Genomic DNA, 25,682 nt, shown 5'->3' on the forward strand with positions numbered 1-25,682 from the left:
CTCCAGTAAAGCACGCCCACCCAGCACTCCACCAATCACAGGGGGTAACTAAACTGGGAAGTGGGCGTGGGTTGCTGCTGTTAACTCCTTCATGGCCACAACTGTGTTGAGTGGTCACGTACTCAGTTACTGCTGCTGGTATTGTAGCTTAAAAATTTTCCCACAAATCCTTGCACCTCTCCCTCCTTCACTTAATTTACTCGTACATCCCTTCCTTACTTTGCTTGAAGAGCTGGAACTAAAAGTATTACTGTCACTTTAAAATAACTTTTTTACATGTCTCATTAAAAACTTTGCTTGGTGTGAGTGTGAGTGATGCCCACCCTGGATCACTGCTCCACCACTCTGGTATCCAGAGTCTAGTCCTGCAATGAGATGGGAAGAACTTAACCTGACTCTTGAATCCTAGTAATCCAACCTGCAATTACTGATACATGAAGAACATTACCCACCAATAAGACCTGAGTGTATCCTGCCCGCCAAACTCACAGCCAGTTGCAGGTTCTCATGAACCTTGTCATGCATCTGGTGGGCAGAGGTGCAGTGCTGTTAAAGGGGTACGCCAGTGAAAATATTTTTCTTTCAAATCAACTGGTTTCAGAAAGTTATATAGATTTGGAATTTACTTCTATAAAAAATCTCAAGTCTTCCCATACTTATCAGCTGCTGTATGTCCTGCAGGAAATGTTTTATTTTTAGTCTGACAATGCTCTATGCTGACATCTCTGGCCGAGACAGGAAGTGTCCAGAGAAAAGACAGGTGGGTGTTTGTAAGTGTCCAGAGAAGGAGAGGCTTTCTATGGAAATCGACATAGAAAACCTCCTGTGTCGGATAAATTCCTGTCGCGGCCATAGATGATAGTGATGCTCTGGTGGTTTTCCATGCAGCTGACCCTCTAATGAAAAGTGCTCCTCTGCGTGTCTCTCTTCAGTCAGTGCAGATGGCATCTATATGGTGCCTCCCCCTGTCTCTCAGCTCAACTGTGTCTCACCGGGCAGCCAGCGTGTCCCAGTCCCCCATCTAAACAGCCAGCACCAACACAGATCATTCAGATCACATGTGGACCCCCTTTCCCCTGTGGATTATTTGTTGTATGTGGTGTTGTGGATGTTGTATGTTGGTATGTTCCTGGACTAACCCTTCTTGAAGCTTACCTCATAGGTTCTGTATCCAGGCCGATCACAGCAAACTTGTCGCTGATTGGTCAATGGATCTTCAGCGGGAATTTTCAAGAGGTACTTTGGGTGAAGCGGAGTGGATTTCTTCACAGAGCTTTGTGGTCAAGCATGGATGACATGTCAAGCTGATCTTCAGGCTCAAGCTTACTTGTGAAGAAGCCCTGCCCTACTTCCCCCTTTTTATGACTATTAGGACTTGTTGCAGTGTTTTGTTTGATGGGTTGTCATCCACCTAAGGATCCGTTCACACAAAGTAAAATTGGTAGAATTCCGCCAGCCTCCGTGACATACTGGTAGTCTATGGGAGGCTTGCGTGCCTCCTCTCTCGGCACTGAAGAATTGACATGTCCATTCTTCAGCGCGGAGAGAGGAGGCGTCCGAGCCTCCCATAGACTACCAGTATGTCACGGAGGCTAGTGAGATTCTCAGCCGCGGAATTCCAACAGTTTTACTCCGTGTGAACAGAGCTTATGGCTGGGGGTACATTTTACTGAATTTAGGTAATTTATTGTGATGTTTTATTGGTCGTGGTTTAAATATTTATTAATTATTTATTGAGTTACCAAAATAAAACATTGCGGCCTATGTGTAGCTAAACTGGTGTGTGTCTCAGTTATTTCATCAAGGTATTCAGTGGTCCAGTATGTGCCCATATCGTCTACCACTGACTGTTTTGGCAATTTTCTGCATATATACGTTTATGCAGCAGGAGTCTAAAAGGTATATGTAGGAATTGTAAAAATGTAGCAGTCTGTTCCCTTTTCTCATTCAGGAAGGGTTGTTTTCTGCTGAAGTTACCTACTGTACATGTCGGCTGCCCATGGTCAATAAGGTGTTCCTCAAGCCTTGTACTGTTTCAGAAGTATGCATTGAGGGGAACTCAGGAATGAGAGAGAATCCCTGAATAAATTAATAAAATCCTTGTCACAGGCTGAGTGAAGGCAAATCTCCCTCTTCCTGAGGTGAATACTGCCACAGAGGTTAAAGAGAGGGACCGCACCTAGGTAATTGGTGATGAGGGTACTTGTAGTTCACCCTGGGGCTTCTCTATTTCTGCTGCCTAAGGTGTTGGTGAAGACGCCCCTGATGTTGGTGAAGTGCAGAGTAAAGCAGACAACAGGGAGTCCAAGTCTTAAGGTGCAAGAATGACTTTACTTGAACTTGAGGTACATAACATACACTCTGTGTGGTACCTTCTATTAGTCACTGTGCTAATTAAGAGATTTGTCTGGTAAAATGGAGTCACCCTTTTGTATGCTGGCAGTGAACCGCTAATCCGGTGGAATGAGAGTCTTACAGGGTATCTGGGCAGGGCTGTAAGCCACAACTTTCGAACTAAGGGCACGCCAATGAATTATCCCTCAGCATAAAACAGTACGATAAAAAGAAGAAATACGTTTCATAAGTCTTATCTGTCACACTGTCCTTGGTGAGCTGGCCCCTAGGAATCTTAGGGCCCTATTCCACGGGCCGATCAACGTTTACTGGGCCTATTCCACAGCCCAATGATCGTTAAATGAGGGCTGCAGGGACATCATTACTGATGTCTTTGCAACCCTTGCAGCATACATTACCTAGCAGGGCTTCTCCTCCGCACCGTCTTCATCCCAGTCCCACCCGCAGCATCAACTCCGGAGCAGCCTGACTGAGTTGCTCAGTCAGGCAGCACCAAAGCTGCAGCTGCGCGTGGGACCGGGATGAAGACGGAGCGGAGGAGAAGCCCTGCTAGGTAATGTATGATGCTTGAATCGTCGGTCGCCTGCCGCGCATCACTATTCCACGCAGCGATACACGGCCGATGACACGATCATTGGCTGATTGTTTTCTCTATTCCACCGATAATCGGCCGAATCTTTCTGCACACACTGCCTCTATCACAGGCCGGAAGCTCACCCCTGCAGCCCTGCGGTCCTGAACTTCTCTCCTGCTGCAGCGCGCGTGACGTCATCGCGCCGAAAAAGGAAAGAAGTTCGAGCACCACGGGGCTCCCGGACCCGGAGCTGCTTTGTTGGGACCTGCCCAGCCTGCCTCTGCTCCCCAGCTGCTCCCTCTTCCCCCCAGCTTCTCTCCCTGCACCCCAGCTTCTCCCCCTGCCCCCATCTACTTCCCCTGCCTGCCCCCCCAGCTGCTCCCCCTGCCCCCATCTGCTTTCCCTGCTCCCCCAGATTCTCCCCCTACCCTCCAGCTGCTCCCCCTGCCCTCCAGCTGCCCCCATCTTCTCCCTGCCACCCTAGCTGCTCCTCCTGTCCCCCATCTACTCCCCCTGCCACCCCAGCTGCTCCCCCTGCCCCCCAGCTGTTACCCCTCTGCCAACAGCTGCTCCCCCTCCCCATCACCCTAGCTGCTCCCCTGCCACCCCTAGCTGCTCCCCCTGCCACCCCCAGCTGCCCTCCTGCCCCAGTCACCCCCAGCTGCCCGCCTGCAGACGAGTTGTGGTCAGAGAAGTCTTCATGAGGCTGTGCCAGATGGAGAAGAAAACAAAAAGTGAGCGACGGCAATTCGAGAAGACGTCACCTGTGTGTCATTAGTAACTGCACTGTAATCACTTCTATAGTGTGCAGAGCCTGTGTACCATTGGGGTCTAAATAGGTCAGTAAATAAAAAAGGAAAAAAACTACGATACTTGTAAACAGCGCTGTCCCAGAAAATGTCCAAGGCTACACCAAAGTGGTGGAAAATAGGTTCATATTTATTGTAAAAACACAAAGTTTACGCGTTTCAGGAGTTACATAATCTCCCTTCATCAGAACAGTGCACTGTTGCACTGTTCTGATGAAGGGAGATTATGTAACTCCTGAAACGCGTAAACTTTGTGTTTTTACAATAAATATGAACCTATTTTCCACCACTTTGGTGTACCCTTGGACATTTTCTGGGACAGCGCTGTTTACAAGTATCGTAGTTTTTTTCCTTTTTTATTTATTCCAATACGGGCCCTTGCCTGGGAGTATCCCGTTCACGATACACTTGGCTGCAGTCCTTAGCTTCCATTGCTACCTTCTCCACACGGAATCCTGGATACCCCAGTGGGGTGATATGCACACAGCCCAAGGGGCCACTAGGTGAGTGCAATTGTTCACTCTTTGTCTGGTCTGAGTCTGCCACAATAAGACACGAGGCGCCGGTGCCCTTGTTTTTTTCTGTTTTATTAAATAGGTCAGTGTATTGTTTGCTGTAGTGTACTTACACAGCCCCGCTGTCACTACAGTACACCAGCGCAAACTTTTAAACTAGGACCCAACTACAAGAGCTCAGCATATCCTGAGGGCTGCAGACTGTCAGTAAATGCTGGGAGTTTTAGTGCCTGCAGCTGTTGTAGTTGGGTCCTAGGTGCATTATACACTGGATGCTGTGTGGCATACTGTATAAGAATACATAGATCTGTGGGGTATCTATGCAGGGAAGTGACCCCAGAACATTACTAATAGGGGTGAGAACATAAACATCTCCCCCTATCCCCTATTTGTGATGTTCTGGGGTCACTTCCCTGCACTGAGCCCCCAGAGATCTATGTATTCTGATCTTCCACAACGCCTCCAGGACTCAACTACAACAGCTGCAGGCACTACAACTCCCAGAACAGTCTGCAGCCCTCAGGATATGCTGGGAGTTGTAGTGCCTGCAGCTGTTGTAGTTGGGTCCTAGGTGCATTATACACTGGATACTTTGTGGGAGATCAGAATACAGAGATCTGTGGGGGCTCAGTGTAGGGAAGTGACCCCAGAACATCACTAATAGGGGATAGAACAAAACCATCTCCCCCCCCCTATTAGTGCTTTTCTGGGGTCACTTCCCTGCACTGAGCCCCCACAGATCTATGTATTCTTATATGCCACAAAGCATGCATTGTAAAAGACCAAACTACAACAGCTGCAGGCACTACAACTCCCAGCATGTACTGACAGTCTGCAGCCCTCAGGATATGCTGGTAGTTGTAGTAAAGTAGTAGAATCCTCTGATAGCTGCCGCTGTAGACAGATGTGTTGCTGGACCTTCAGGGCTGATAGTTGTCACCCACAGATTGCAGTCACAGGAGCATCTGCATACAGTGATTTATTATAGTGTTGTCCACTCAGAGACTACAACTCCCAGCATACCCTGAGAGCTGTATAAATGGAATGTGTTCTGAGATTTGTCACAGATACAGATGAAAGGAAAGAAGCAGGTCAGCATGTCGTGTCTCACTGGTTCTATATTGGTGGGCCCCAGGTACCCCAGTCCGACACTGGACAGAAGCGGTCCCCAAACTAAGACGTCCCCGGCCTCCTTCCTTCCTCCATCATGTCTGTTTGATGAGAACAGCGACACACAAGTGCCAGGGTATATACCATGCATGTGGCTCAATGAAGACGAAGGGGGTGGAAGGCACTTCAGAGCATGTGGAACAACTCCTTGACACTTGATAATGTTGTTGGACTCTTTTCTTTTGTGTGCCTTGTTGACAATGTTAGTGATGTCCTTGGTTTTGCAAACAGTAGCTACCATGAAGGCAGGCCACTCGACTGCTATGGGGCCCGTGCAGTAAGGAAGCCCGGAAAAGCATGAGATGCCAGTGACTGAAGCCCACCACCTTCCTACCCAGGCACCCAGAGAGGGAGTGGGCCACTTAACTGTTTAGCCTGCTCACTGTAGTGCAGGGTGAGTGGGCTGATCACGAGAAGAGGAACATAAGTGCAGGACCTGCCAGCGTCCTGTACACAGAGGAGAGTATAAGAGAACCCACCACTAAAAGTAAATGCTATTCAGCATATACCGTCTCATTCCAACAATCTGGTGACTGACAAATCTGCTTATAAACATGTTCTGTAGCAGATATTATTTCTGGTTCTATAGCTCTTATTACACTTGGGAGATGATTTCCCTGTATATGGTCTATTCATGATGTCTGCACTAATGTAAACTATAAACCATCATGTGACTAATGCAACTTTGTCATACAGGTAAACATCATCAGGAACCAACATCTTCACGGCAAGTCAGACAAATATACAAAATTATTTTTACTAGGGTTGAGGTGATGATGTCATCAGTCATCCTGAATACCACATTTCAAGTTTGCTGGAACTGCAATGTCTAGGGAGAACAGAAATAAAAAATATATATATATATTTTTTTTTTTACATTGTTCAGAACTTTTCCCATCATTTATAAATGATCTCTAATGTGTGCTGAATGTACAGTATAGCAAGACTATGGCTATGACTATGACTATGAACAATTAGTAGTGACATCTAGGGGTCACCATGTGTACTGCAGACAATGTAGTGATCGCTGTACATTATCTGGTAACGCTTAAGTCGTGGAAGAAACGATCTGCCTATATTAGAGGATAGTCAGCTATTTGTCTAATAAAGGATCACACACCTCTGATTACATGTGTCTGCATTAAAGAGGACCTGTCACCCCCAGTGTCGGAGTGACAGGCTCCCGACCCCCCGCTAGAGCCCCTCATACTTACTTGATCGCGCCGCTGAGATGAGTCCGATGCTCATAGAGAATGAATGGAGCGTCACTCAGCATTCATTCTCTATGAGCGTTGGACTCATTTCAGCAGCGCGATCAAGTAAGTATGAGGGGCTCTAGCGGGGGGTCGGGAGCCTGTCATCCCGGCACCGGGAGTGACAGGTCCTCTTTAAGTGCATGCAGTGAATAAATGTCCTCACCTATCTTATTAGGCTTCGACAGGTTTAGATTATTCATGATCTTCACAAACTCTGCTTCATTCTTGGTCAGTCGAGGGTTCAGACGTTTCTCCTCCTCAACTGTTGTCACAGTCTGACCTGTAGCAGTGAAAAAGCGGGTGAGGTATAGAAAAATGGCTGTTTAACATGTACGGATACATTTTTTAAAGAGGATGTACCTCCAGGTACATCCTCTTTAACTTGAATCCACTGATCGAACGGCGTTTTTTTCAGAACGAGGCCCGTTTCCCATGCACAGCGTCGTTCTATGCACCGGAACCGGCCGGTGCTCAAGCACTGGAGGCCGGCCCGCCCGCCCCCAGTGGGAGGGAATTCTCTCCCCTGTATGACGCGGCTCCCTTAGAATGAACGGAGCCGCGTCATACAGGGGAGGGAATTCCCTCCCACTGGGGGCGGGTGGGCCGGCCTCCAGTGCTTGAGCACTGGACGGTTCCGGTGCATAAAACAGTGGGTTCAGGTTAAAGAGGATGTACCTGGTGGTACATCCTCTTTAAGGTAGCTTCACGCATACCATATCGCAGCGGATTTGATGGTGCCGATCCGCAGCAGATTTGATCTAAGTGACTAAACACAGCATCAAATCTGCACCAACCAATCCGCTGCGGATCCTGTGTGCGTGAACGCACCCGGGGGCTCGATTCACACGTAGTAATAGTGCGTCCGTATGTACGGATGTAATAGTGAGGCCGTATATTTGATGTTTCGTGTGTATGCTGGGAAGTATAGGATATGCGGCTGCACAGTGCACACTCCGTATGAGTTTCTGGCCTGATTGTATCCGGGTCCGTAAAAAATGAGCAAGACCATTATTTCCGGGCCGAAATGGTCCAAGTCGACCGTAGGAAGTAACATTCGGGCCTGGCGGAACCTCTGATTACTGCCGGATCAATCTGGATTCTCATTAGAATAATTCATCAATGCGTAACGCCCCTTCAGTTTAAAAGGCCCAAGTGAATGGGCTTCAATAGGTGACCATCCTTTTAGGTGTCCCGATCTGGAGCGATGGCACGGCGAGCGGAGCATGGTGGTGCTGGTCGTGGGCGACGTGGTTCCTGGCAGCGGGACATTGATGTTCCACGCCTGATCGCAGAGGTAAGTTTGATCGAAGAATTACACTCATCTTTCTAGAATGGTTTTACTTGGAAAATAGGATGTGTAGTCTCTTTCTGTGTATCTATTTATCCCTCTCTCTATCTATATATCTATGTAAATATATGTCTAATAATATGTAATGTATGCGAACCCAAATACATATCTCTGTTAATATATTTATGTGATGTGTTAAAATGTTTTACTTGGACTTAGAAATGCACATGGTCGTCTCGGCCAACCAAAACGCACCTAAGCCACATGTAACACACATATGAATGTCAACACTGTTAGTGGTCTTAAATATAATCGTTTTAGTCATGCGACACGGGCGTGGGAATGTGGCCTGCAAAAAACCACAAAGTATCGTCATGTGTTTCCTTATCTGCTATAGTATTAATTTCTAGTGCAGTTCCCATATAAAACCACTACTTACATATGTCGAATTTAGTATCCCTATTGAGTGTAGGGTTGTTTGATTTCTTACATGTATCAATTGTATTTAATAACAGTGACATGTGTACAAATGTAGACAATTTTTCTGCACAAATCAGTATAGTGCGTTTTTGATGCGTTTTTTGTGTGATATAGTGCATGTGAATCTGAGTAAGCGTGCGCACTACACCGTACACAGTATAGTCAAGTAATGTTTGTGGAATCTTTTGCAAATCGAGTCGAGCAAGGTTGCGTTTTTGATGCGTTTTTTGTGTGATATAGTGCATGTGAATCTGAGTAAGCGTGCGCACTACACCGTACACAGTATAGTCAAGTAATGTTTGTGGAATCTTTTGCAAATCGAGTCTAGCAAGGTTGCGTTTTGGATGCGTTTTTTGTGTGATATAGTGCATGTGAATCTGAGTAAGCGTGCGCACTACACCGTACACAGTATAGTCAAGTAATGTTTGTGGAATCTTTTGCAAATCGAGTCGAGCAAGGTTGCGTTTTGGATGCGTTTTTCCTGTAGCTCGTTTTTGCACGTAGTTTCATGTTATTGTGTGCTCCTCCTCGAATGTTCGACCTAATGCTATACCTAACCTTACATGTATTTAATTATTAAAATATATTTGTCACTCTATATCAGCGACTGTTTAATACATAAATGTTGACCATAGTTATTACAAAATGTCGAGATCTCTAACCATAGTCGTTGTGACATGTTTTATCCACACACTAAGATAACAAAACACCACACACACACCAGAACAAACACCGCAGCAGTGAAATAGTTAGCTTCACTCGTTTGCACATGTGTTCATGTATTTTCGAAACAATGTTGATTTTCTCTTTCATCAGGTGTGAATGCAAAGCTGCCATTGATCTGGTCTTGTGGCCTACTAATTAGTGCTAGTTAAGATACAAAGCCTTTCCTAAATTCAATCATTAGACACCAATCTTGGTATGTTTTCAGAAGTGTGTTCAAAGAGTTCTGGCATTCCTTGGTTTAGTGAGTCTTGGCTCAGTGGTTATTAGGTTGTGTTCCTTAGATGACACAGGTGGTCTGTTGGAATCCCAACACCACTCTATGTAATGTCATAATGGAAAACATGTTCTTATTCTAATCGATGTAGACACACAGAGAGGTGAAGTCAGATGGAGATGTCTAGTGATTTCTGTCTTTCTATATAATTTTTCAGGTGCGGTCCCGTCCCCATTTGTGGGACTTGACTGTGCGTGGCTACCACGACCGCGTCCTGCGTCGCGAGACGTGGGAGACGATAGCGGCTGTGGTAGTCCCACAGTGGGGCGATGTGACGGACAGCGAGCAGCTGCGGATGGGTATGTCGTGTTGTCAAATAATGTATGACATAAAATTGTGAGAACAATGTCCGATATTTCTACCAAGACCTCGAAATATCTATCAATTATTAAAATCTATCTATTTCTAATAAATCTTTGCTTTTGTCAGTCCGAGCAGTGGAGACACGCTGGTCTAGTGTCAGGGACCAGTACCAACGGGCGATACGCACGGAGGAGAGGGGTGGGGAGCCGATCTCCATGCGCTATGCGCCTTTGTTGGATTTTATCCCGAGCCGCAGTCAACGGCAGTAAGTATCTTTTTCTTATTCCATAATGTATATAGTATCATATAGTGTACAATATGTCATACATGAGATAAAATGTTATATGGGAGTAATGAATTTTAATTCTGCCTTTGGTTGTTCAGCAGAACCTGGTCCATACTCACTAGCAGATAATCTCATCCGATTTCACCAATCTGCCTCTTTATGTATATGTTTTATAGGAATGTGCAGACAATTATCTTTAATGTATCCCGATAATTTGACTACATACACTATTGCCATTCTTTATAAGGCCCTAGTTGTGTCATGTTTGTTAGCCTTCATGCTGGTGTATGTGACTGTCCAGAGAGGGTTAATGTATCCTGACCAATCACAATAGTCCCCTTTGCTCACACTCAAACAAATGCTTACACACCACTCTGACTCGTGCTTCAACATCCTGTCATTTCTCTAAAATATGTTAGTTTCTGTCATGGCGCTAGAACAACATCTCGTGATTTTTGCAGATCACGGTCACTCCCTCAGTTGTTTAGCGTGTGCTGTAGGTGGCAGAGCCAGTAAGCATGGTGAATGAAATGGCTGTTTCTATGCAGCGGATAATGTTTTATATTTAGTGTCCTACAGTACTAAGCAGTCCGAGAGCTGTTCTCCGGCCCACACTATTCACTTCCTTTATACTCAATGCTGGGCGGCCTGCTGCTCTGTCACTGTCTCAGTGTGGCCTGCGGGGATCTATGACAGGTACACAGGCCTCTTACTGGCCGCTTGTGTATCTGGTCACATGACTAACTCAGGCTCCTCTCCCTGCTGGGCCACATTAAAAAACACTTGTTGTTGTGTTGTCACCAGAATGGTTCCATGCCCACAACATGCCCTGAAGATGAGAGCATTGTTTCCACACTCAGAACGGGGAACATTTTTGGCTAATGTTTTTTTGTTTAAGTTTATTAGAAAACACTAATGTGAATGAGTTAATATAAATAGTTGTATGTCCTAACATAGGATGCGCATAGTACTACATAATGTCTTCGTGTTACCAAAACACACATTTCGACATACTGTATGTTATCAAAACTTAAACATTCGATATATGAAGTACCTTTATGAATGTGTCCATATTAGCTAACCTTTCTGTCTCTCCACAGAACCAGTGGCAATTTCTCAGACCCACCGGGAGGACAGGATGCTGCTGGTTCTGATGTTGCAGCATCCCAGCAGGAGGGGGATAGTGCCACGCCACCGCCATCACAGGAGCCTGGCAGTCCTACTCTTTCTGAGGGCACGGAGCCGATGCCAGGACCTTCTGGCTCGACTTCCATGCACGAAGAGGAGGAGGCTGCAGCACCATCAACATCTGGTGCAGGTCCTAGTGGTGTGCCCCTGGCAGCTCGGCCACGTCAGCCACTCACGAGGCCCACTACTACCACCACCAGGAGGCGTCGGGAGCAAGAAGAAGCTCATTCAGCACTGAGTGAGTTGGATCAATCTGTCGTCAACTTTGTCAGGCGGTTTGATGGAGGAGATGATCAGAATGATTTCTTCTGCTACTATCTGGGAGTCCGTTTACGGAATCTCCCTACTAATCTGGCACGTAGTGCGCGGATGGTTACAGAAGTGCTGCTGTCGTGTCACGAGCAGATTGACCCCGATACTTTCCCCGACCCTTGCTATGTGGGCGTCCTCCTACAATCTGTGTATGGGTTACACTCACGGAGGCCACATATCCCGCCGGAGGGCTTTCTTTTCCCCGAGACCACTGCGCCCCCACCTGTGCCCCCACCTCTCTCCCCCCTTGTCCCCCCAGCATTGTCCCGAGAGCCACCTGGTGCCATGCCCCCTCCATCTGAGGGTACTAGGGCCGTTCCTAGGCGCCAGCCACGGCGTGGACGGCGCTCTCGGACATCTCGTTACCCACGACGTTTATGATTTCTACTATGTGATGTATGAGGCAATACATCATAATATTATTATATTTTTTTGGTTTAATTTTTTTTTTTTTTTTTTTTTTTTTTTTTTTTTTTTTTTTTTTTTTTTTGGTTTATGGCAAGTGGTCTCCTTTTTCAGGCCCAGAGAGGTCATTTTGTGTTAGGGTAGAGTAGGGTCCATGTCCCTGAGGACACCTTACCGGGGTGACATGGTACACTCTGTTTGAAAAAACAGTTTGCTAAGATCCTCATTTAAAAGAATCTATAGAAAAAAGTAAAATCATAATGTCTTTCCTTTAGCTATCTCCAGGGCGAATGGTTCTTGTGTGTAGGGGCCCTTGTTAGCAGAACCAATATGTCACTACATTTAAACGTCAATAAGGAAAAAAAAGGACTGTCATACAAATAGATGAGTTCCTAAATGCAAGTGTCTGATGTGTCCGGTTTTTACATCCATTACTGACTTTTGTTGCCTATGTTTGACTCAGCATCTTGCACAGAAGGTTGATTTGTGAAATGTATCCTTTTTGTTAACCTTTATACACAATAATGGGTTTAATGTGATATTTCATACAGAACATGCAGAGTTTGGTGTAAAATTATTTTAGATATAATATTTAATTCAACATTATAAGTATTTTAATGATCAACAATAAAATCCAAACTACATTTGGCCTGGAGAAAACAATGCTACATTGTGTGTGTGTGTAAGTCGAATAGTTGACATTCTTCCACACACATCTGCGTTGTTCTCTCTCGATTGGGAGGTGTAATGTAGTGATTTGGCTCAAGGTTACTAAAGTACCGCGCGCTTACACAATGTACTGTATCCTAGAATAAAATCCACATTTTCACACATGGAGAGGCCTAAAGCCTTGCCAAGGATACATCAAGGATCTATTCACATGTTTTCAGTTTAAAAAGCTAAAAATTAACCATAATTATGTTTGTATTGGTTTGGCCTTTGCACATAGTGCAGTTAATGGATGTGTTGACGATATATATGTAACATTTCCCACAAGTCTCAGGCTTTTATTAACATGTTGTGTCACTACGCTAATCATTGACTCAGTGTGTGCTGGATGAATATCTGATAGTCTGCTCCTAGACTGGCCCACGAGATCGGCCTTTGGGAGCCTGCAGCAGAATGCAATGATCTGTCTGCAGTAAGCTGCAGCTTCATGCGCCCTTCCCCCTCTGTCCTAATCTAACTTTGACTTTACTATTGTGACATCATATTGCTTGGCAAGTCTGAGAATGTTTTTGAATAAAATTCCTTGTGTATTTATATAATCTCTCATTTTTTCACCTCTCCCAGAAAAAGCTTAGCTGGTTGTGCACTTTGTTTCGCGTAATGATTTGCATTAATGCGACATGCCTATTTTAGCCATGTATACAGATGGCAACACTTTATCAGTCTGAATACAAAGCCTCTATTTCATATGGTAATTCAAAATTTCGTAACCCTGTCAGTAACCAAAGTGAAAACTAACGTTGATTTCTAGTCAACAGTGGCCTTTGCCGCCAAGGGCTGGTTATTTGCATATGTAAATGAGTGTGTTCGCTCACATATGGAGATAGTGGCTGGGCTGATCCACCGGTTCGGTAGCTCCAATATAGAATGGATCACAGAAATCGTGGGGCCCAAGCGGCAAGCAGGTACGACATGGTGCAAACAAAGGGGTGTAAGGAATGAATCTAGGAATAACAAACGTGTTGTTCTGTGGTCATTTCATGGCTGAGCACCAGTTTTCTCCTTCTGGAGATTACACCTTAGTTTGCAGTTAACTGACGACCAGTGAGTGCCTGGCCTGAGGGCTGGGTATGAGGTATCGTTGGTACAGGTGTGCTCTCGGCCTTGTCAGAGAGTGGACATGTGTCCTGGACCTTTGCAGGTGCCTTTTGGGCCGGAAGGGAAAGGAATGTTGTGTTTGTGGTCCATTTCTTGGAGAAGTGGCCAAATGTTATATAGCATTGTTAGTGCATGTATCTGAGTGCCACCCTGCACTGTGGCTAGTTGCACCTGTGTGATGAGAGCAGGATTGCCATTTGGCCTTGACATAGGATGATAGAAGAAAGGAATTATTTATTTGAAGCTTAGCCATGAGAGAAATATTGTTTGCCACACATTTCTCACGGTCTTATTTTGTAATTGTCCTTGTATATTTTTAAATATAACTCAAAATACAGGGATGAATGTAACAACTGTTTGTGTCCAGGCTTCACCTAGGCCGTGTCCGTGACTGGATGGAGATAACAAATGTATCATTTTGAGTTCCTATGGGTAGAAGCCAAGGTTATTTAGGATGTGTCTGCATTGTAAGAATCTGCACTTTGAAAACCGTCGCTGGAAGAAGAAGTGATTTGGACAACAAAGCCGGAGTGATTCATGGAGCCCGAGATGTATCCTGATCGGTCTGTTATAGCCGTCGGCCAGCTGATCAGTGAAGTAAGTATTTTCTGGAGCTGTTGGGAGTGCTTTATACATAGATAAGATCATCGATAGAAAGATTTCGATCGTCCTTTGGACTCGGAGAAGATAGTTGTGTGGCCGTGACTTAATGTATGACTGTCATTTGTTGTGTGAGTCACATTTACATACATGTAATTTACAAGTCTTGTCTTTTATATCGCTTTTTGTGATGTCCAAAAGTCACATCTGTAATTGCATCCTGTTTAAGTGGTAAATAATTTAGTGAAAACAAATCGATTATGTAATGATCAATAGATGCTAGATAATATTTATTTTATGTGTACGATTGTCTATAGTCATTTAGTGGCACGATACATCGCTCCGAGTAGTTTATGTAAGTACGATTGTGTGTAATTCCTATGTGTTTGCCATCAGGGGGCGCTTGAAATCCAGCAATGACTGCATGAGTCTTTTCAGATGTGTGTGTCTCCTCCAAATCTGTGAATGTGTTAGCTCTTTCGGACCATGTAACGCACATCGTATTTTAGGCGAGATTTGTAAGTAATGGCTGGTCGAGGAATTGTCCTTGTAATAGCACATGTTGTTGGGCAAACAGGGCGTGACTTAGGATTGCTCTTAGCGAGATGGCCGTGCAGCGAACTCTCTCCCTTCTCCCTCCTCCCTCCTCCCTCCTCCCTCCTCCCTCCTCCCTCCTCCCTCCTCCCTCCATGATGGTTGTTGGCGGCACATACATAGTAGAAATCCTACCATATAATGTGCTGATAGTGTCATCATAAGGAGGTCGCTTAAATAGTACGCAAATCACGCACAAGATCCGGCGCAGGCTGATGATGCTATAGGCTAGCGACACAGCGTGGACACGCCCCCTCTCTGTAGTACATGCACGTCATCAGTGTGCGTAGCGGGGTTGTTGTTTAGCCGGAGTGTTTGGTGTGCTGTGCTAATTCTGTTCACTGCTCGGCTAATGAGTATTTTGGCTTTTAGCGCTGCTCTGCTTTGTACTTTGTCAGGCGTTGTAACGTCGGAAGCACACACAATCCGCAGCAGCCACGTTCAAAGAGGCGTGGCCGACCATTATGGCACTTGTAGTGCAGCGGCTTACGACGTGACAATGCCGGACAGAAATGGGTAAGCTGAGCATCGTTACATGGTGTCACATAGCAATTCGCCGAGCACACGACACGCAATAGTTAACCCCCCCCCACCCCCGCTACGCCCAGTGCTGAGGTGGCGAGACTACAGAGAGGAGGCGTGTCCCCCCGTGTCGCTATCCGATCCCAGACCCCCGCGCCGGATTGTGGCCTTCCATTCCCTAGTAGTAAGCACATATATTTAGGGCAAATACTATGAGGACATGATGTGAGTAGTAGTGTACTGTGTATATGATATGTGGCGCCAGCAAACATCATGGAGGGAGGGAGTTGGCTGCAGGTGAAGCTGGAGACCCCACCCACATAAGTGACGTACTATTTACAATCAAACATGGCGTGTAGCATGTGACATGGGTGTAGTAGCTATGACCTTATTGACTAATAATTTCTAAGACGTTACTGTAATTATTTTGGATTTTCAGGTCCATGCTCGGCCAGTGCTATGGGACGGCCCTGCGCCTGGGTACAGAAGCCGGCTAACACGGAGTGCCGCATGGAGGGAGGTTGCCCGGATTGTATACCCAGATTGGGACCAGCATACTAGATTACAGCAATGGATAATTGGTAAGTTGTTTAGCCACTGTGGCAAACCATTAACTCGAGTGTTATGGTCACCTGACGCTGATATATTCCTAATGTGTGGATGCTTTTGCTTGAAGCTAACTATGTGGAGACCAGGTGGTCCAGTGTGAGGGACCGATTCATCAGGCAGCGACGGCAGCTGATCAGGCGTGGGGCCGCCCAAGAAGAACTGGCCGCTTTGCGTTTTGCCCCAATGCTGCGTTTCATTTTGAATTCCCCCAGACGCCGCAGGTAAGTGTGTGTGTTAATTGCATGTGTCCATGGTAGTAGCAGATGATGATGGAAGTAGCTCAGTGTCTTATGTGTGCAGACATAGACATGTGTTAGATTTATATAGATTGTATACATCGAGGCTCCAGCAGGGGGAGCAGTATATTTAGTGAACACTTTAGAGTAATCTCGATTTCGGGAAGATGATGCGCCCCCTGCTGGACACCAGATAACTAACAAATGCAGCCTGGCCTAACCGCTTTGGGAACAGCTTTTGATCCCTCCAGGATCTAATCCAGAACATGAAATGGCAGTTATGCCAATAGCGTGGACTGTGTTCATAATGTTTAAACAATGTACGCAATGTGTCCATAGAGTAAACTAATGTTCCACTCGGGTGGCCTTGTGAAGACCCACATTTTGGGTCAACAGTGTGTGAATATATTGTAAAAAGTTCTAGTGTGGCACCTCGTACATAGAAAATAGTGTGAAAGCAGGCAGAGTGTAATCCTGCATTGGATGCCTCCATTTTAGTTATCTGGCTAAATATGTCCTTAAACAAAAGTGCCATCTTAGATAGTGACCAGTGTTGTTTTCTCCTCAGACCACAAGTAGTTCAGCAACCAGCAGAGGCCTCATCGGATGAAGAGAATGAAGAACCTAATCTGGCAGAGGGGTTGGCCAGGACTCCACCACCAAGATGTCAAGAGGGTCCTGTGGAGCCTGGCGAGAGAGAGTGACATGTGCCTTGACCGTCCAACAACATTTGTGTTTGTTCCGCACTCCCTCTCCTCAGCTACACCAACACCACCCCTTGTCTGCTCCACTGTAGGGCCTTAGTGCCAACCGCGCCTTACTAGCATTAATAATTTCCTAACATTTGTGTGCACCAGGACCACATCAATAACACACTGTTTAGAAGGTCTGGCATCACATTAGCTAGGGATGACAATAACAGCTTGGGGGGATTGGGATGTCCCTTTTATTTTTGTGGTGCCAGAATACAGTCAGGCTGGCTGTGTCCTTCACATATTGCCCACACTATTGCCTCTGCACACTATTCTAACTTCTGTCAACATGGTCCAAAGTAGTCTCCACACACCCTCGCCCACATCCACCCACACACACTATCATGTGAATGTTTTATTTTTTGACATGTAATAAATCCATTGCGACATATCTTGTTGTTTCCCGAAATCTTATTTTTTACTTGTTTATGTTTTAGTGTTTAAGGGTTAAAAAAACAAATGATTATTGACTGCCACTAAGGAACTACGAAATACGCTTCAAAATACTTAGTGGACTTTGTTTGCATAGAAAGCTGTATTGAATGTTGCTATTGTGTCTTATAAAATTTTGTTGTATGCTTTACGTTAGTAGAAAATGAACACATGCTGGATGTCCTTCAGGAGAATATTTCTAATCATATGTGAGACATTGCTGTATGTGTTAAAATGAATGTGTCATGATAGGAAATATTATAATGTAGTTAAGTATTTCATTTATCAGGCCAACACTCTCCTGCTGTGGCCACTTCCTGCCTTGGCCACAGATGGCAGCAGAGAGCACTGTCATACATGACAAACAAGGAATCGCAACATTCACTACATGTTCGTAGTAGGTTCACAATACGTGTATTTGAGTCAGTATATTTTGGTCAGTATTGTTAACAAAACCAGTAGTGGCTTAAAAACACAAAGGCTGTGTTCACACAATGTAGAAATAGAGTGGCTGTGCGCCATTTAAAGTGAAATATTGCTAAGTTTTTTTCTAAGAATGGATGTTATTTGGAAATGTCCTTATTTAGTGTTTTAATGGCGCACATCCACAACATTACAACATTGTGTCGAGATCCTTTGGGTGTTTAGAATCCACTGCTGTTTTTGTTAGCTATACTGAGTGAAATACACGTATTGTGAAGCCACTAGCGAAGATGTAGTGAATGCTGCGATTCCTTCTTTTTGAGGTCTGAGCCTGCTCTATGCTGACATCTGTAGCCAAGGCAGGAAGTGGGCAGAGCAGGAGAGGCTTGTGATGAGCACTAACATATTTTGGGACATTAATGTTATTATCATGACACTATCATTTCCACATAGAGCTCTATGTCCGATGGTAGTAGAAATCTCCTCCTGCAGGACATCCAGCATGTGGTCATTATGTACAAAGTGGAGGATATATAAACGTACACACAATAAACTACATAATGTAGCGTTTACACTGGCAGATTGATGTGATGGATTTTGGATAAGAAATCCAGGAGATGACTGTAGACAAGGAACAGGTGATCAAGTAAAGAGCGAGATTTCTAATCTTTGAATACACTCTTCTGTGTTTTACAGAAAAAAAATGGATGATAAAATAATATTTTTGAACCGCAACCTAAGTAGACCACATCCAGCTGGCGCACCTGGGTGATGTGTGGAGGGATATATGTGGTGTGTTAATAGTGATTGTTAAGAAGTGAGATGGACTGTGGCACTAGAAGATATCAGATCCTGTTACATATCCCACACTAGAAAGTTAGACATATAGTGCGCACCCTGCTGGTCACTCCATAGGAAATGCACATGTTTTGATCACATCAATCTTTCAGCACACTAGGTTCAAAGGACTATACAATTAACATTAGCATGATGTGACCATGCTCGATAATTACTGGCCAGTAGTATATCGAGTGAGGTAATGTGTATTTTCGAACACTACTATGTGGGAACACACAACATGTTTTACATACATTGAAAAGGCAGACACATTGTTTAGTCGAATAAGAAAATATATTTTTTGTTTTAGTAAAAAGAGAATGAAAATTAAATATCAACCAATACATCGGGTTCAAACAACAAAAGAAAATAAAAAAACACACATCCCAGAGACAGGTGACATACATGCGGGAAAACATCAGTCCTGTGGCCGTGGCTCATAAGGGAGGCTGTGAAAGGGGCACGGGCACGGCGCCTTCAGGAGTCATGAAGTAGTCAGCAAAGAGGTTCCTGACCACTATCCCGCGGTTGAGTTGTCTCCCTTGGCCATAGTTGATAGGGGCACTAAAAGCTGGCAGTGTCTCCACGTTCACCTCCGGGGTGGGAGCATAGTCCCGAAGGTAGTTGTGGAGAACACAGGCAGCTTTAATGACCATGTCAACTGTGGCCAATTTCAACTGCAGGGCAGTGGTAAACACTCTCCACTGACTAGTCATGATCCCGAAGGCGCACTCCACGAAGTTACGTGCCCGGCTCAGCCTCCGGTTAAATAGTCTCCCCCGTTCATCCAGCCCTCTCCGTGGGTAAGGGCGCAGCAGGTTGTTGAGTAAAGGGAAGGCTTGATCCCCTACCATGACGAATGGAGCGGGATGCGTGGTACCCGGAAGAGGAGTGGGAGGAGGTAGAGTCACGTGATCTAAGAGTATGCGCCGCCCAAACTCTGATCTCAGTAGCGCCCGGGAGTCCCCAGTACTGCCATAGGAGCCGACGTCGATGGCAAGGAAACGATACGTGGAATCAACAACCGCGATCAGGACCACAGAAAAAAATTTCTTATAATTGAAATACTGTGATCCTGATCGCGGTGGTTGCTTCACACGTATGTGCTTACCATCAACCGCCCCTATACAGTTGGGGAAATTGGCCACAGACTGAAAGCCTGCTGCTGACTGCAACCAAATCTCCCGGGTCGGACTGGGCATCACGATGGGCTGCAAATGCTCCCAGATCAGGGCGCACGTGCACCTCACAATTCCAGAGATGGTGGACGTACCAACCCTGAATTGGAGGTGCAACGAGACATAACTCTCCCCTGTCGCCAAGAATCTGTGAAAAAATGAAAAATAGTATTTTATGATTCTATTTCACATTCAGCTACATATTAAATTATTACATATTTTAACACTATATTAGATTTCACTACAATTACATGAACAAATAGTTCGCATTAAAATAAAGCATCTTCACCTTAACGTTATGAGCAGACGTCCCACAGGAGGGATGGATTTCCGCATGTAGGTGTCCTGTCTCTGGAGATGTGGGGTCAAAATGGAAAGTAAATTATCAAAGGCCTCCATAGGCAGGCGCACGAAGTCCTGGAACTTGTCAGGATGTCTGCAACAAATTAAGAAAAATATTGATCACTAATATTACACACAAACACACATCATAGGAAGATGTCATACGGTTTACAAATGTTGAAATTAACATCAAACGTTGTAAGGATAAACAAAAAACATAATAAAATTATGGACTTTGGGGTAAACATTTGTGGACAGTAACCTTTACATTTGCAATATTACATTCAAAGATTTGCCGACTTTGATGTATTCAAATCGACATACCGTCGCAAATCATCATACAGGCAACCAATGTGGCCCCGGGTCTCCCTCCGAACATTGATGGGGTGGACCCAATATCGCCGTCCCACCTCCTGCAGACGGCGCTGCTCTGCGTCTTTTGCCTCTGAGAAGAATTTTTAAAAAATTAAATTTATTATTTTTAAGACATCTCAATTAGTCACAAAATTATTACACAGTTGCATTTAAGGACCTTTGGTCAACAGTACTTAAGGGAGCTTGCATAAACAATACATTTAAATCAATGTTTTACGGATTATAAGCCTAAACAGTTTGTAAGGCTAGTTTGAAATAAGTTACATAAAGCTTTAAAAAAAAAAAAAAAAAAAAAATAAATAAATATATAGAGACTTACACACAAACGCTGGTAATAATTACGCATCTTCCACAGGATCGAAAGCACCACGAGCTGGTGCTTGCGGCGCAGCCTCATACGCCGGGCTGGCCCATAGGGCGCATTATTAGCGCCATCAGACATCTTTTTTTTTATTTTTTTGGCATTCAAAACACTACAAGCATATGGGCGTACTTCGCGAGTGGGCGGAGATTTTATAGGGATGTGGGTGTGCTTATTTGGCCCGGGGGCAGATTCATGAATCAAATACATGCTTTTGAGCGGGGCCAAACAAGCCAAGACACATCATGACACTACGGCCGGACTCTTACGATAAGACCGTAAGTGGTTTTCAAATACAGCCGCCAGACCACCCGGAGATGTACGGGACAGAAATTTTAACGCCCGCACTGTTACTACGTGTGAAACCGGCCTAAAAGTGAATCTGTACCAGCATGAAGTAAGCCCCAAACCACCAGTACTGTGTTGTACAGGTCCTCACACCATGTCCGGTTCAGGTGCAGGCCTTTCTTTCAGTGACGGTATTTTGAAGAAAAAATAGTTTTATTTCTGCCGCAAGGTAGGGAGTGAACGTGGTGTGGCCAAGAGTGTCTGTGCTCTAGGTCTGCAGCACCTTTCTCCCCACCTCCATCCAGCCCAGGGGTGTGCTGAAAATGAAGAGAGGCGGGGGGGGGATAAAAGTGCTGCAGGCCCAGAGCACGGATGCCTTGCCACATTGACTCCTGCATAAATAAAACCTCTAAAAAAAGAGAAAACCTTCTAAAAGAAAAAAAAACACGCCAACTGTATCATTTTCCTTGAAATCTGAAGTGCCACACCTATCTGCAGCTCTACCTGGTAAGGATCTGTCAGATAAAAATTCTTTAATACATTCATATTTACAATTGTAAATAAGATCGTAATTGATGAGTGTGTTACATTCAAAGACTTGTGAAATGATTTTGAGGTAATCTCACAAAATGTGATTATACAAATTTTTGTGCGACGTTTGATCATTGCTGCATTAACTCCAGAAGATTATCACTTAAATTCAAACGATTTAATGATTTACTGTGCGATAGTCGGCCCGTGTAATAGGCATGTATAGTAGCAGATGCTTGGAACAGACTTCCAGCAAATGTGGTAGATAAATCCACAATAACTGAATTTAAGCCTGCCTAGGATAAACATATATCTATCCTAAGATAATAAGAAAGGAAATACTAAAAGGGCAGACTAGATGGACCAGGTGGTCTTTTTCTGCCGACAATCTTCTATGTTTTTAAGGTTCATCAGAGGAAAACCTCAGAGAAGCAGCTGGTAGAAAAAGAAGGGGGAGCAGGGGTTGTGAAGGTGTATGAAGCCTAGGCGACCCTGTGACTACATACTAAAACCAACTACAAAAGCATAGAGAACAACTACTAGAAATAGGGTAGAGTGCTGACATAAGAAGGGTCAGGGGGTCTGGAGATCCCTGAGGTCATAGGACTCACCAGTGTAGTCATGAGCCGGGTACAGGTGGCAGCTGTCAGGCAGGGTAAAGATCTTGCTGTGGACGGAGTGATACAGGGTATTGGGGCAGCCTACAAGTAAATCGGATTTTAGTTACGGAACTAACCATATAGAGGAAGACCGTGAGGCGGCTGCTCAGTATGTACCTTGCTGGAAGTCTGTGCGCCCGCAGCCTCTGATGAGCAGGGCATCTCCAGTGAAGGCCATGCTTTTATCATTGAGAACATATGTAAGGCAGCCGTCTGTGTGCCCAGGAGTTGACCGTGCCTCCAGAGACTGTAGAAGAAAAAAAACAGTGCATTTCTGTAGTAACTGCACAGACAATGAATAATTCTGCAACTTCCTTAAGTGAATGTACCACTAGGTACATTGCTTCTTTGTTTTTTTACATGAACCCACCGACACAGGTATGCTGGTACCCTTCTTGCCTATTTCTGCATAGCATCCAGCTCGCACTTACATATTTGCCAAATTGAATGACATCTCCCTCCTGTATGTGAATGTCCGCCATGGCTCCACTGTCCTTAGAGATGACGCTTTTACACCCGGGAAGAAGCTTCTTCAAAGCCCCCGTCCCAGTAATGTGATCTGCATGGCAGTGAGTGTTGGCTGCAAGGTGGAAAAAAAATAAGTGTTAAAGGGGTTATCCAGCGCTACAAAAACATGGCCACTTTTCCCCCTACAGTTGTCTCTAGTTCAGGTGCAGTTTGCAATTAAAGGGGTTATCCAGCACTACAAAAACATGGCCACTTTCCCCCTACTGTTGTCTCCAGTTTGGGTGTGGTTTTGAAACTCAGTTCCATTGAAGTAAATGGAGCTTAATTGCAAAATGCACCTGAACTGGAGACAACAGTAGGGGGAAAGTGGCCATGTTTTTGTAGCGCTGGATAACCCCTTTAATGAAGTGCTGATGCTTGTTTTTACCTGTATGCACATCACTAAAGATGTAGATAGACATTGGCTCTGGGCCCCGTCAGCTTTATGCCTGGGGCCTAGAAGAGGCAGAGTGGCAGAAGACCACTGTTTCCTCATGGGCAATGATGTCACTAGTGAGTATAATAGAGCTGCAGAGAATTCTGCTTGGAGTGTAGAACCCAATTTAGGTTTCTATAGAAACTTGTTAATGGGTTTTCCAGGATAAACCCTTGATAGTTGATCATTAGGGTACTAACTCCCAGCACCCTCACAGATCAGCAGTTCAGTGCCTACATTACACTGAGAATGGGGTTGGAAGCAGTGGGCTCCATACTCCCCGAGTATAGGTTAGGGTTACTGCAGCTTTGCCTCCTATTCATTTCAATAGGCTGCAGTAACATGGTGACACCACTACAGTGAGTATGGAGCCAAGTGCTTTTGACCCTGTCAACCAACTGTTGTAGCCTATCCTAGACTATCAAGGCTTCACAGTGGTCTTTAGATGCTGCAAACTACAACTTCTAGCATGCCTTTTTTATGAATGGACATCTTAAAGGGGTTTTATGTACATTCTGCAACTTTCTAATATACAGTACAATTTCTAGCTAGATCTCTACATTATGTTTATTTACTTTCCAAGCTGTTGGTTTGGTACAGTTGTATCCAGTTGGACAAAATCCTCTTTTGAAGGGTAAGGGTATGTTCACACTGAGTAAATGTGTCGGAATTCGGCGATGGATCTCCCCGCAACGGAAGCCCGCCTACCTCAGTGTGCCATAGTTTGTCTACGAGACGGCCCGCGTGCCTCCGCACCAGCCACTCTCAGCTCAAAAAATTGATATGTCAATTCTTTGTGCGAAGAGCGGCGGGGGCGCACAAGCCGTCTCATAGACAAACTATGGCACACTGAGGTAGGCGGGCTTCCGTTGCGGGGAGATCCATCGCCAAATTCCGCCACATTTACTCAGTGTCAACATAACCTAAGGCACTATCTACAATGAAATATTGTAGTAATCCCTTGGTCATGTAAACAGGGCATTTTTTAGGTCTATGAGAGTGTTTCTTCACTTACAGCAAGCAGAGAGCTTGAGTACTATCTGCATATACCTGCATAGACCAAATTCAAGCAAAGATCCTTGACCAGCTTTGCATCGCGATTCGCAGTCTCCAGCACGGGGTCGATCAGGACGGCTTCTTTGGTGTCTGCATCAGCGAGCAGGTAGGTGTATGTACAGCTGACAGACTCAAACAACTAGGGGAAACAAGGAAAAAATAAATAAATATATATATATATATGTCCATAGCAACCTATTCATCCTAAGCAACTGCAGTATTACAGATGCCCCAGGGAATATAATAATAGGGGGGTCATGGCATAAGGTTGTGTCTGTGGCAGTCCCAGGACTCAAGAAAACTGGCCATGGGGTCTGGATTTTTTTAGGAGTCTGGTCTAGGTTCTGTAATAGTTTAGGGCTGTGGTGTGGGGTGTTGTCTGGTCATGGGTGTATATTTACAGGGTTTGGGCAGAGGTTTAGATGGTGGACTATTGGAAACCACGTGGTTGTTAATCTGAAATTTTGTGTCCACGCGGTCAGCATATGCGCTGCAGATTTCACGCAGGGCAATCCTCAGTTACAATCCACAGGGTGTTAACAGGGAGTTTCTCTACATAACATCTCCATCCATTGCTGTGGATTTGATGCTGAGGTTTTACCTGCGGATTTCCTTGCACCATGTATGTGTGGTCTGCTGGGATCCAATTCAGGATTTCCCAGGGCTGAATGCTAGACAGGAATTTGCAGACTGGGGATGAGTATGTGGAATATGCTCCTGACTTCCTCGCCCCACCCACTCCTCATCTATTGATGCTGATCATAACACTCGGCATTTCTATGTCCCTGTCCTGGGTGTGGGACACAGAGACAAACTTTCCAAGACTCCTGAATGGCTGAGTTAGACATAATAACTGTTGTGGCTGCCCCCAGGCCAAAATGGTCTGAATAGAAACCTGCACAGAGGTGACAAACTGCAGGACGTGTAGAACAAGTAGAACAAGCTCCATTAGTAGTGACACAACTCATTCAGCACTACAGGGGTTAATGTAGGTAATTTTGCCATCATGACTGCATACAGAGCGAGGGTTAATGCAGCCTCGTCATGGAATATGTTGGTGCTATAAAAGTAAATGATAATATTATTATGCAGAGAAAAAAAAAAGCTCAGCAAGGAGGAGGTTAACTCACACGAGCCCCAGTGATTAACCCCTCCAGTGCTGCAGCTTATTTACCT

The 25,682-nt window shown here is 45.0% G+C and overlaps 2 protein-coding genes and 1 long non-coding RNA gene across 4 annotated transcripts in view; 1 reads left to right on the forward strand and 2 right to left on the reverse strand.

Annotated features, from left to right (window-relative positions):
* The window catches only part of ETHE1 (ETHE1 persulfide dioxygenase), a 32,600-nt gene extending 9,526 nt beyond the window's left edge, over positions 1 to 23,074 (reverse strand). The window contains exons 1-5 of one of the 2 annotated variants that reach the window (XM_069948897.1): positions 22,939 to 23,074; positions 22,625 to 22,754; positions 22,460 to 22,549; positions 6,843 to 6,959; positions 5,013 to 6,252 (exon numbers count right to left, since the gene is read on the reverse strand). In XM_069948897.1, coding sequence (XP_069804998.1) covers positions 6,206 to 6,252; positions 6,843 to 6,959; positions 22,460 to 22,549; positions 22,625 to 22,754; positions 22,939 to 22,989 — 435 coding nt within the window. In that variant the 5' untranslated portion in view covers positions 22,990 to 23,074 and the 3' untranslated portion in view covers positions 5,013 to 6,205. Of the gene's footprint in view, positions 1 to 5,012; positions 6,253 to 6,842; positions 6,960 to 22,459; positions 22,550 to 22,624; positions 22,755 to 22,938 lie in introns of those variants that run through there. The other variant, XM_069948898.1, reaches the window with a different exon arrangement.
* LOC138770034 (uncharacterized) lies at positions 9,700 to 11,434 on the forward strand. Its single transcript, XR_011359378.1, has 3 exons — positions 9,700 to 9,746; positions 9,877 to 10,015; positions 11,137 to 11,434. It is a non-coding gene; the product is annotated as an uncharacterized lncRNA (long non-coding RNA).
* LOC138770033 (uncharacterized) lies at positions 19,052 to 20,729 on the reverse strand. The gene is made up of 2 exons (XM_069948899.1): positions 20,618 to 20,729; positions 19,052 to 20,387 (listed from the first exon to the last, which is right to left on the reverse strand). Exon 2 carries the CDS (start codon positions 19,973 to 19,975, stop codon positions 19,211 to 19,213), a length of 765 nt encoding a protein of 254 aa, XP_069805000.1. The 5' UTR covers positions 19,976 to 20,387; positions 20,618 to 20,729; the 3' UTR covers positions 19,052 to 19,210.
* Positions 23,075 to 25,682: the final 2,608 nt, after the last annotated feature.

The sequence above is a fragment of the Dendropsophus ebraccatus genome, chromosome 12, assembly GCF_027789765.1.
Source record: "Dendropsophus ebraccatus isolate aDenEbr1 chromosome 12, aDenEbr1.pat, whole genome shotgun sequence".
NCBI classification, from domain to species: domain Eukaryota; kingdom Metazoa; phylum Chordata; class Amphibia; order Anura; family Hylidae; genus Dendropsophus; species Dendropsophus ebraccatus.

Coding starts and splice junctions, on each gene's coding strand:
- LOC138770033 (XM_069948899.1), bottom strand. CDS start 19,975: ATGCCCAGTCCGACCCGGGAGATTTGGTTGCAGTCAGCAGCAGGCTTT.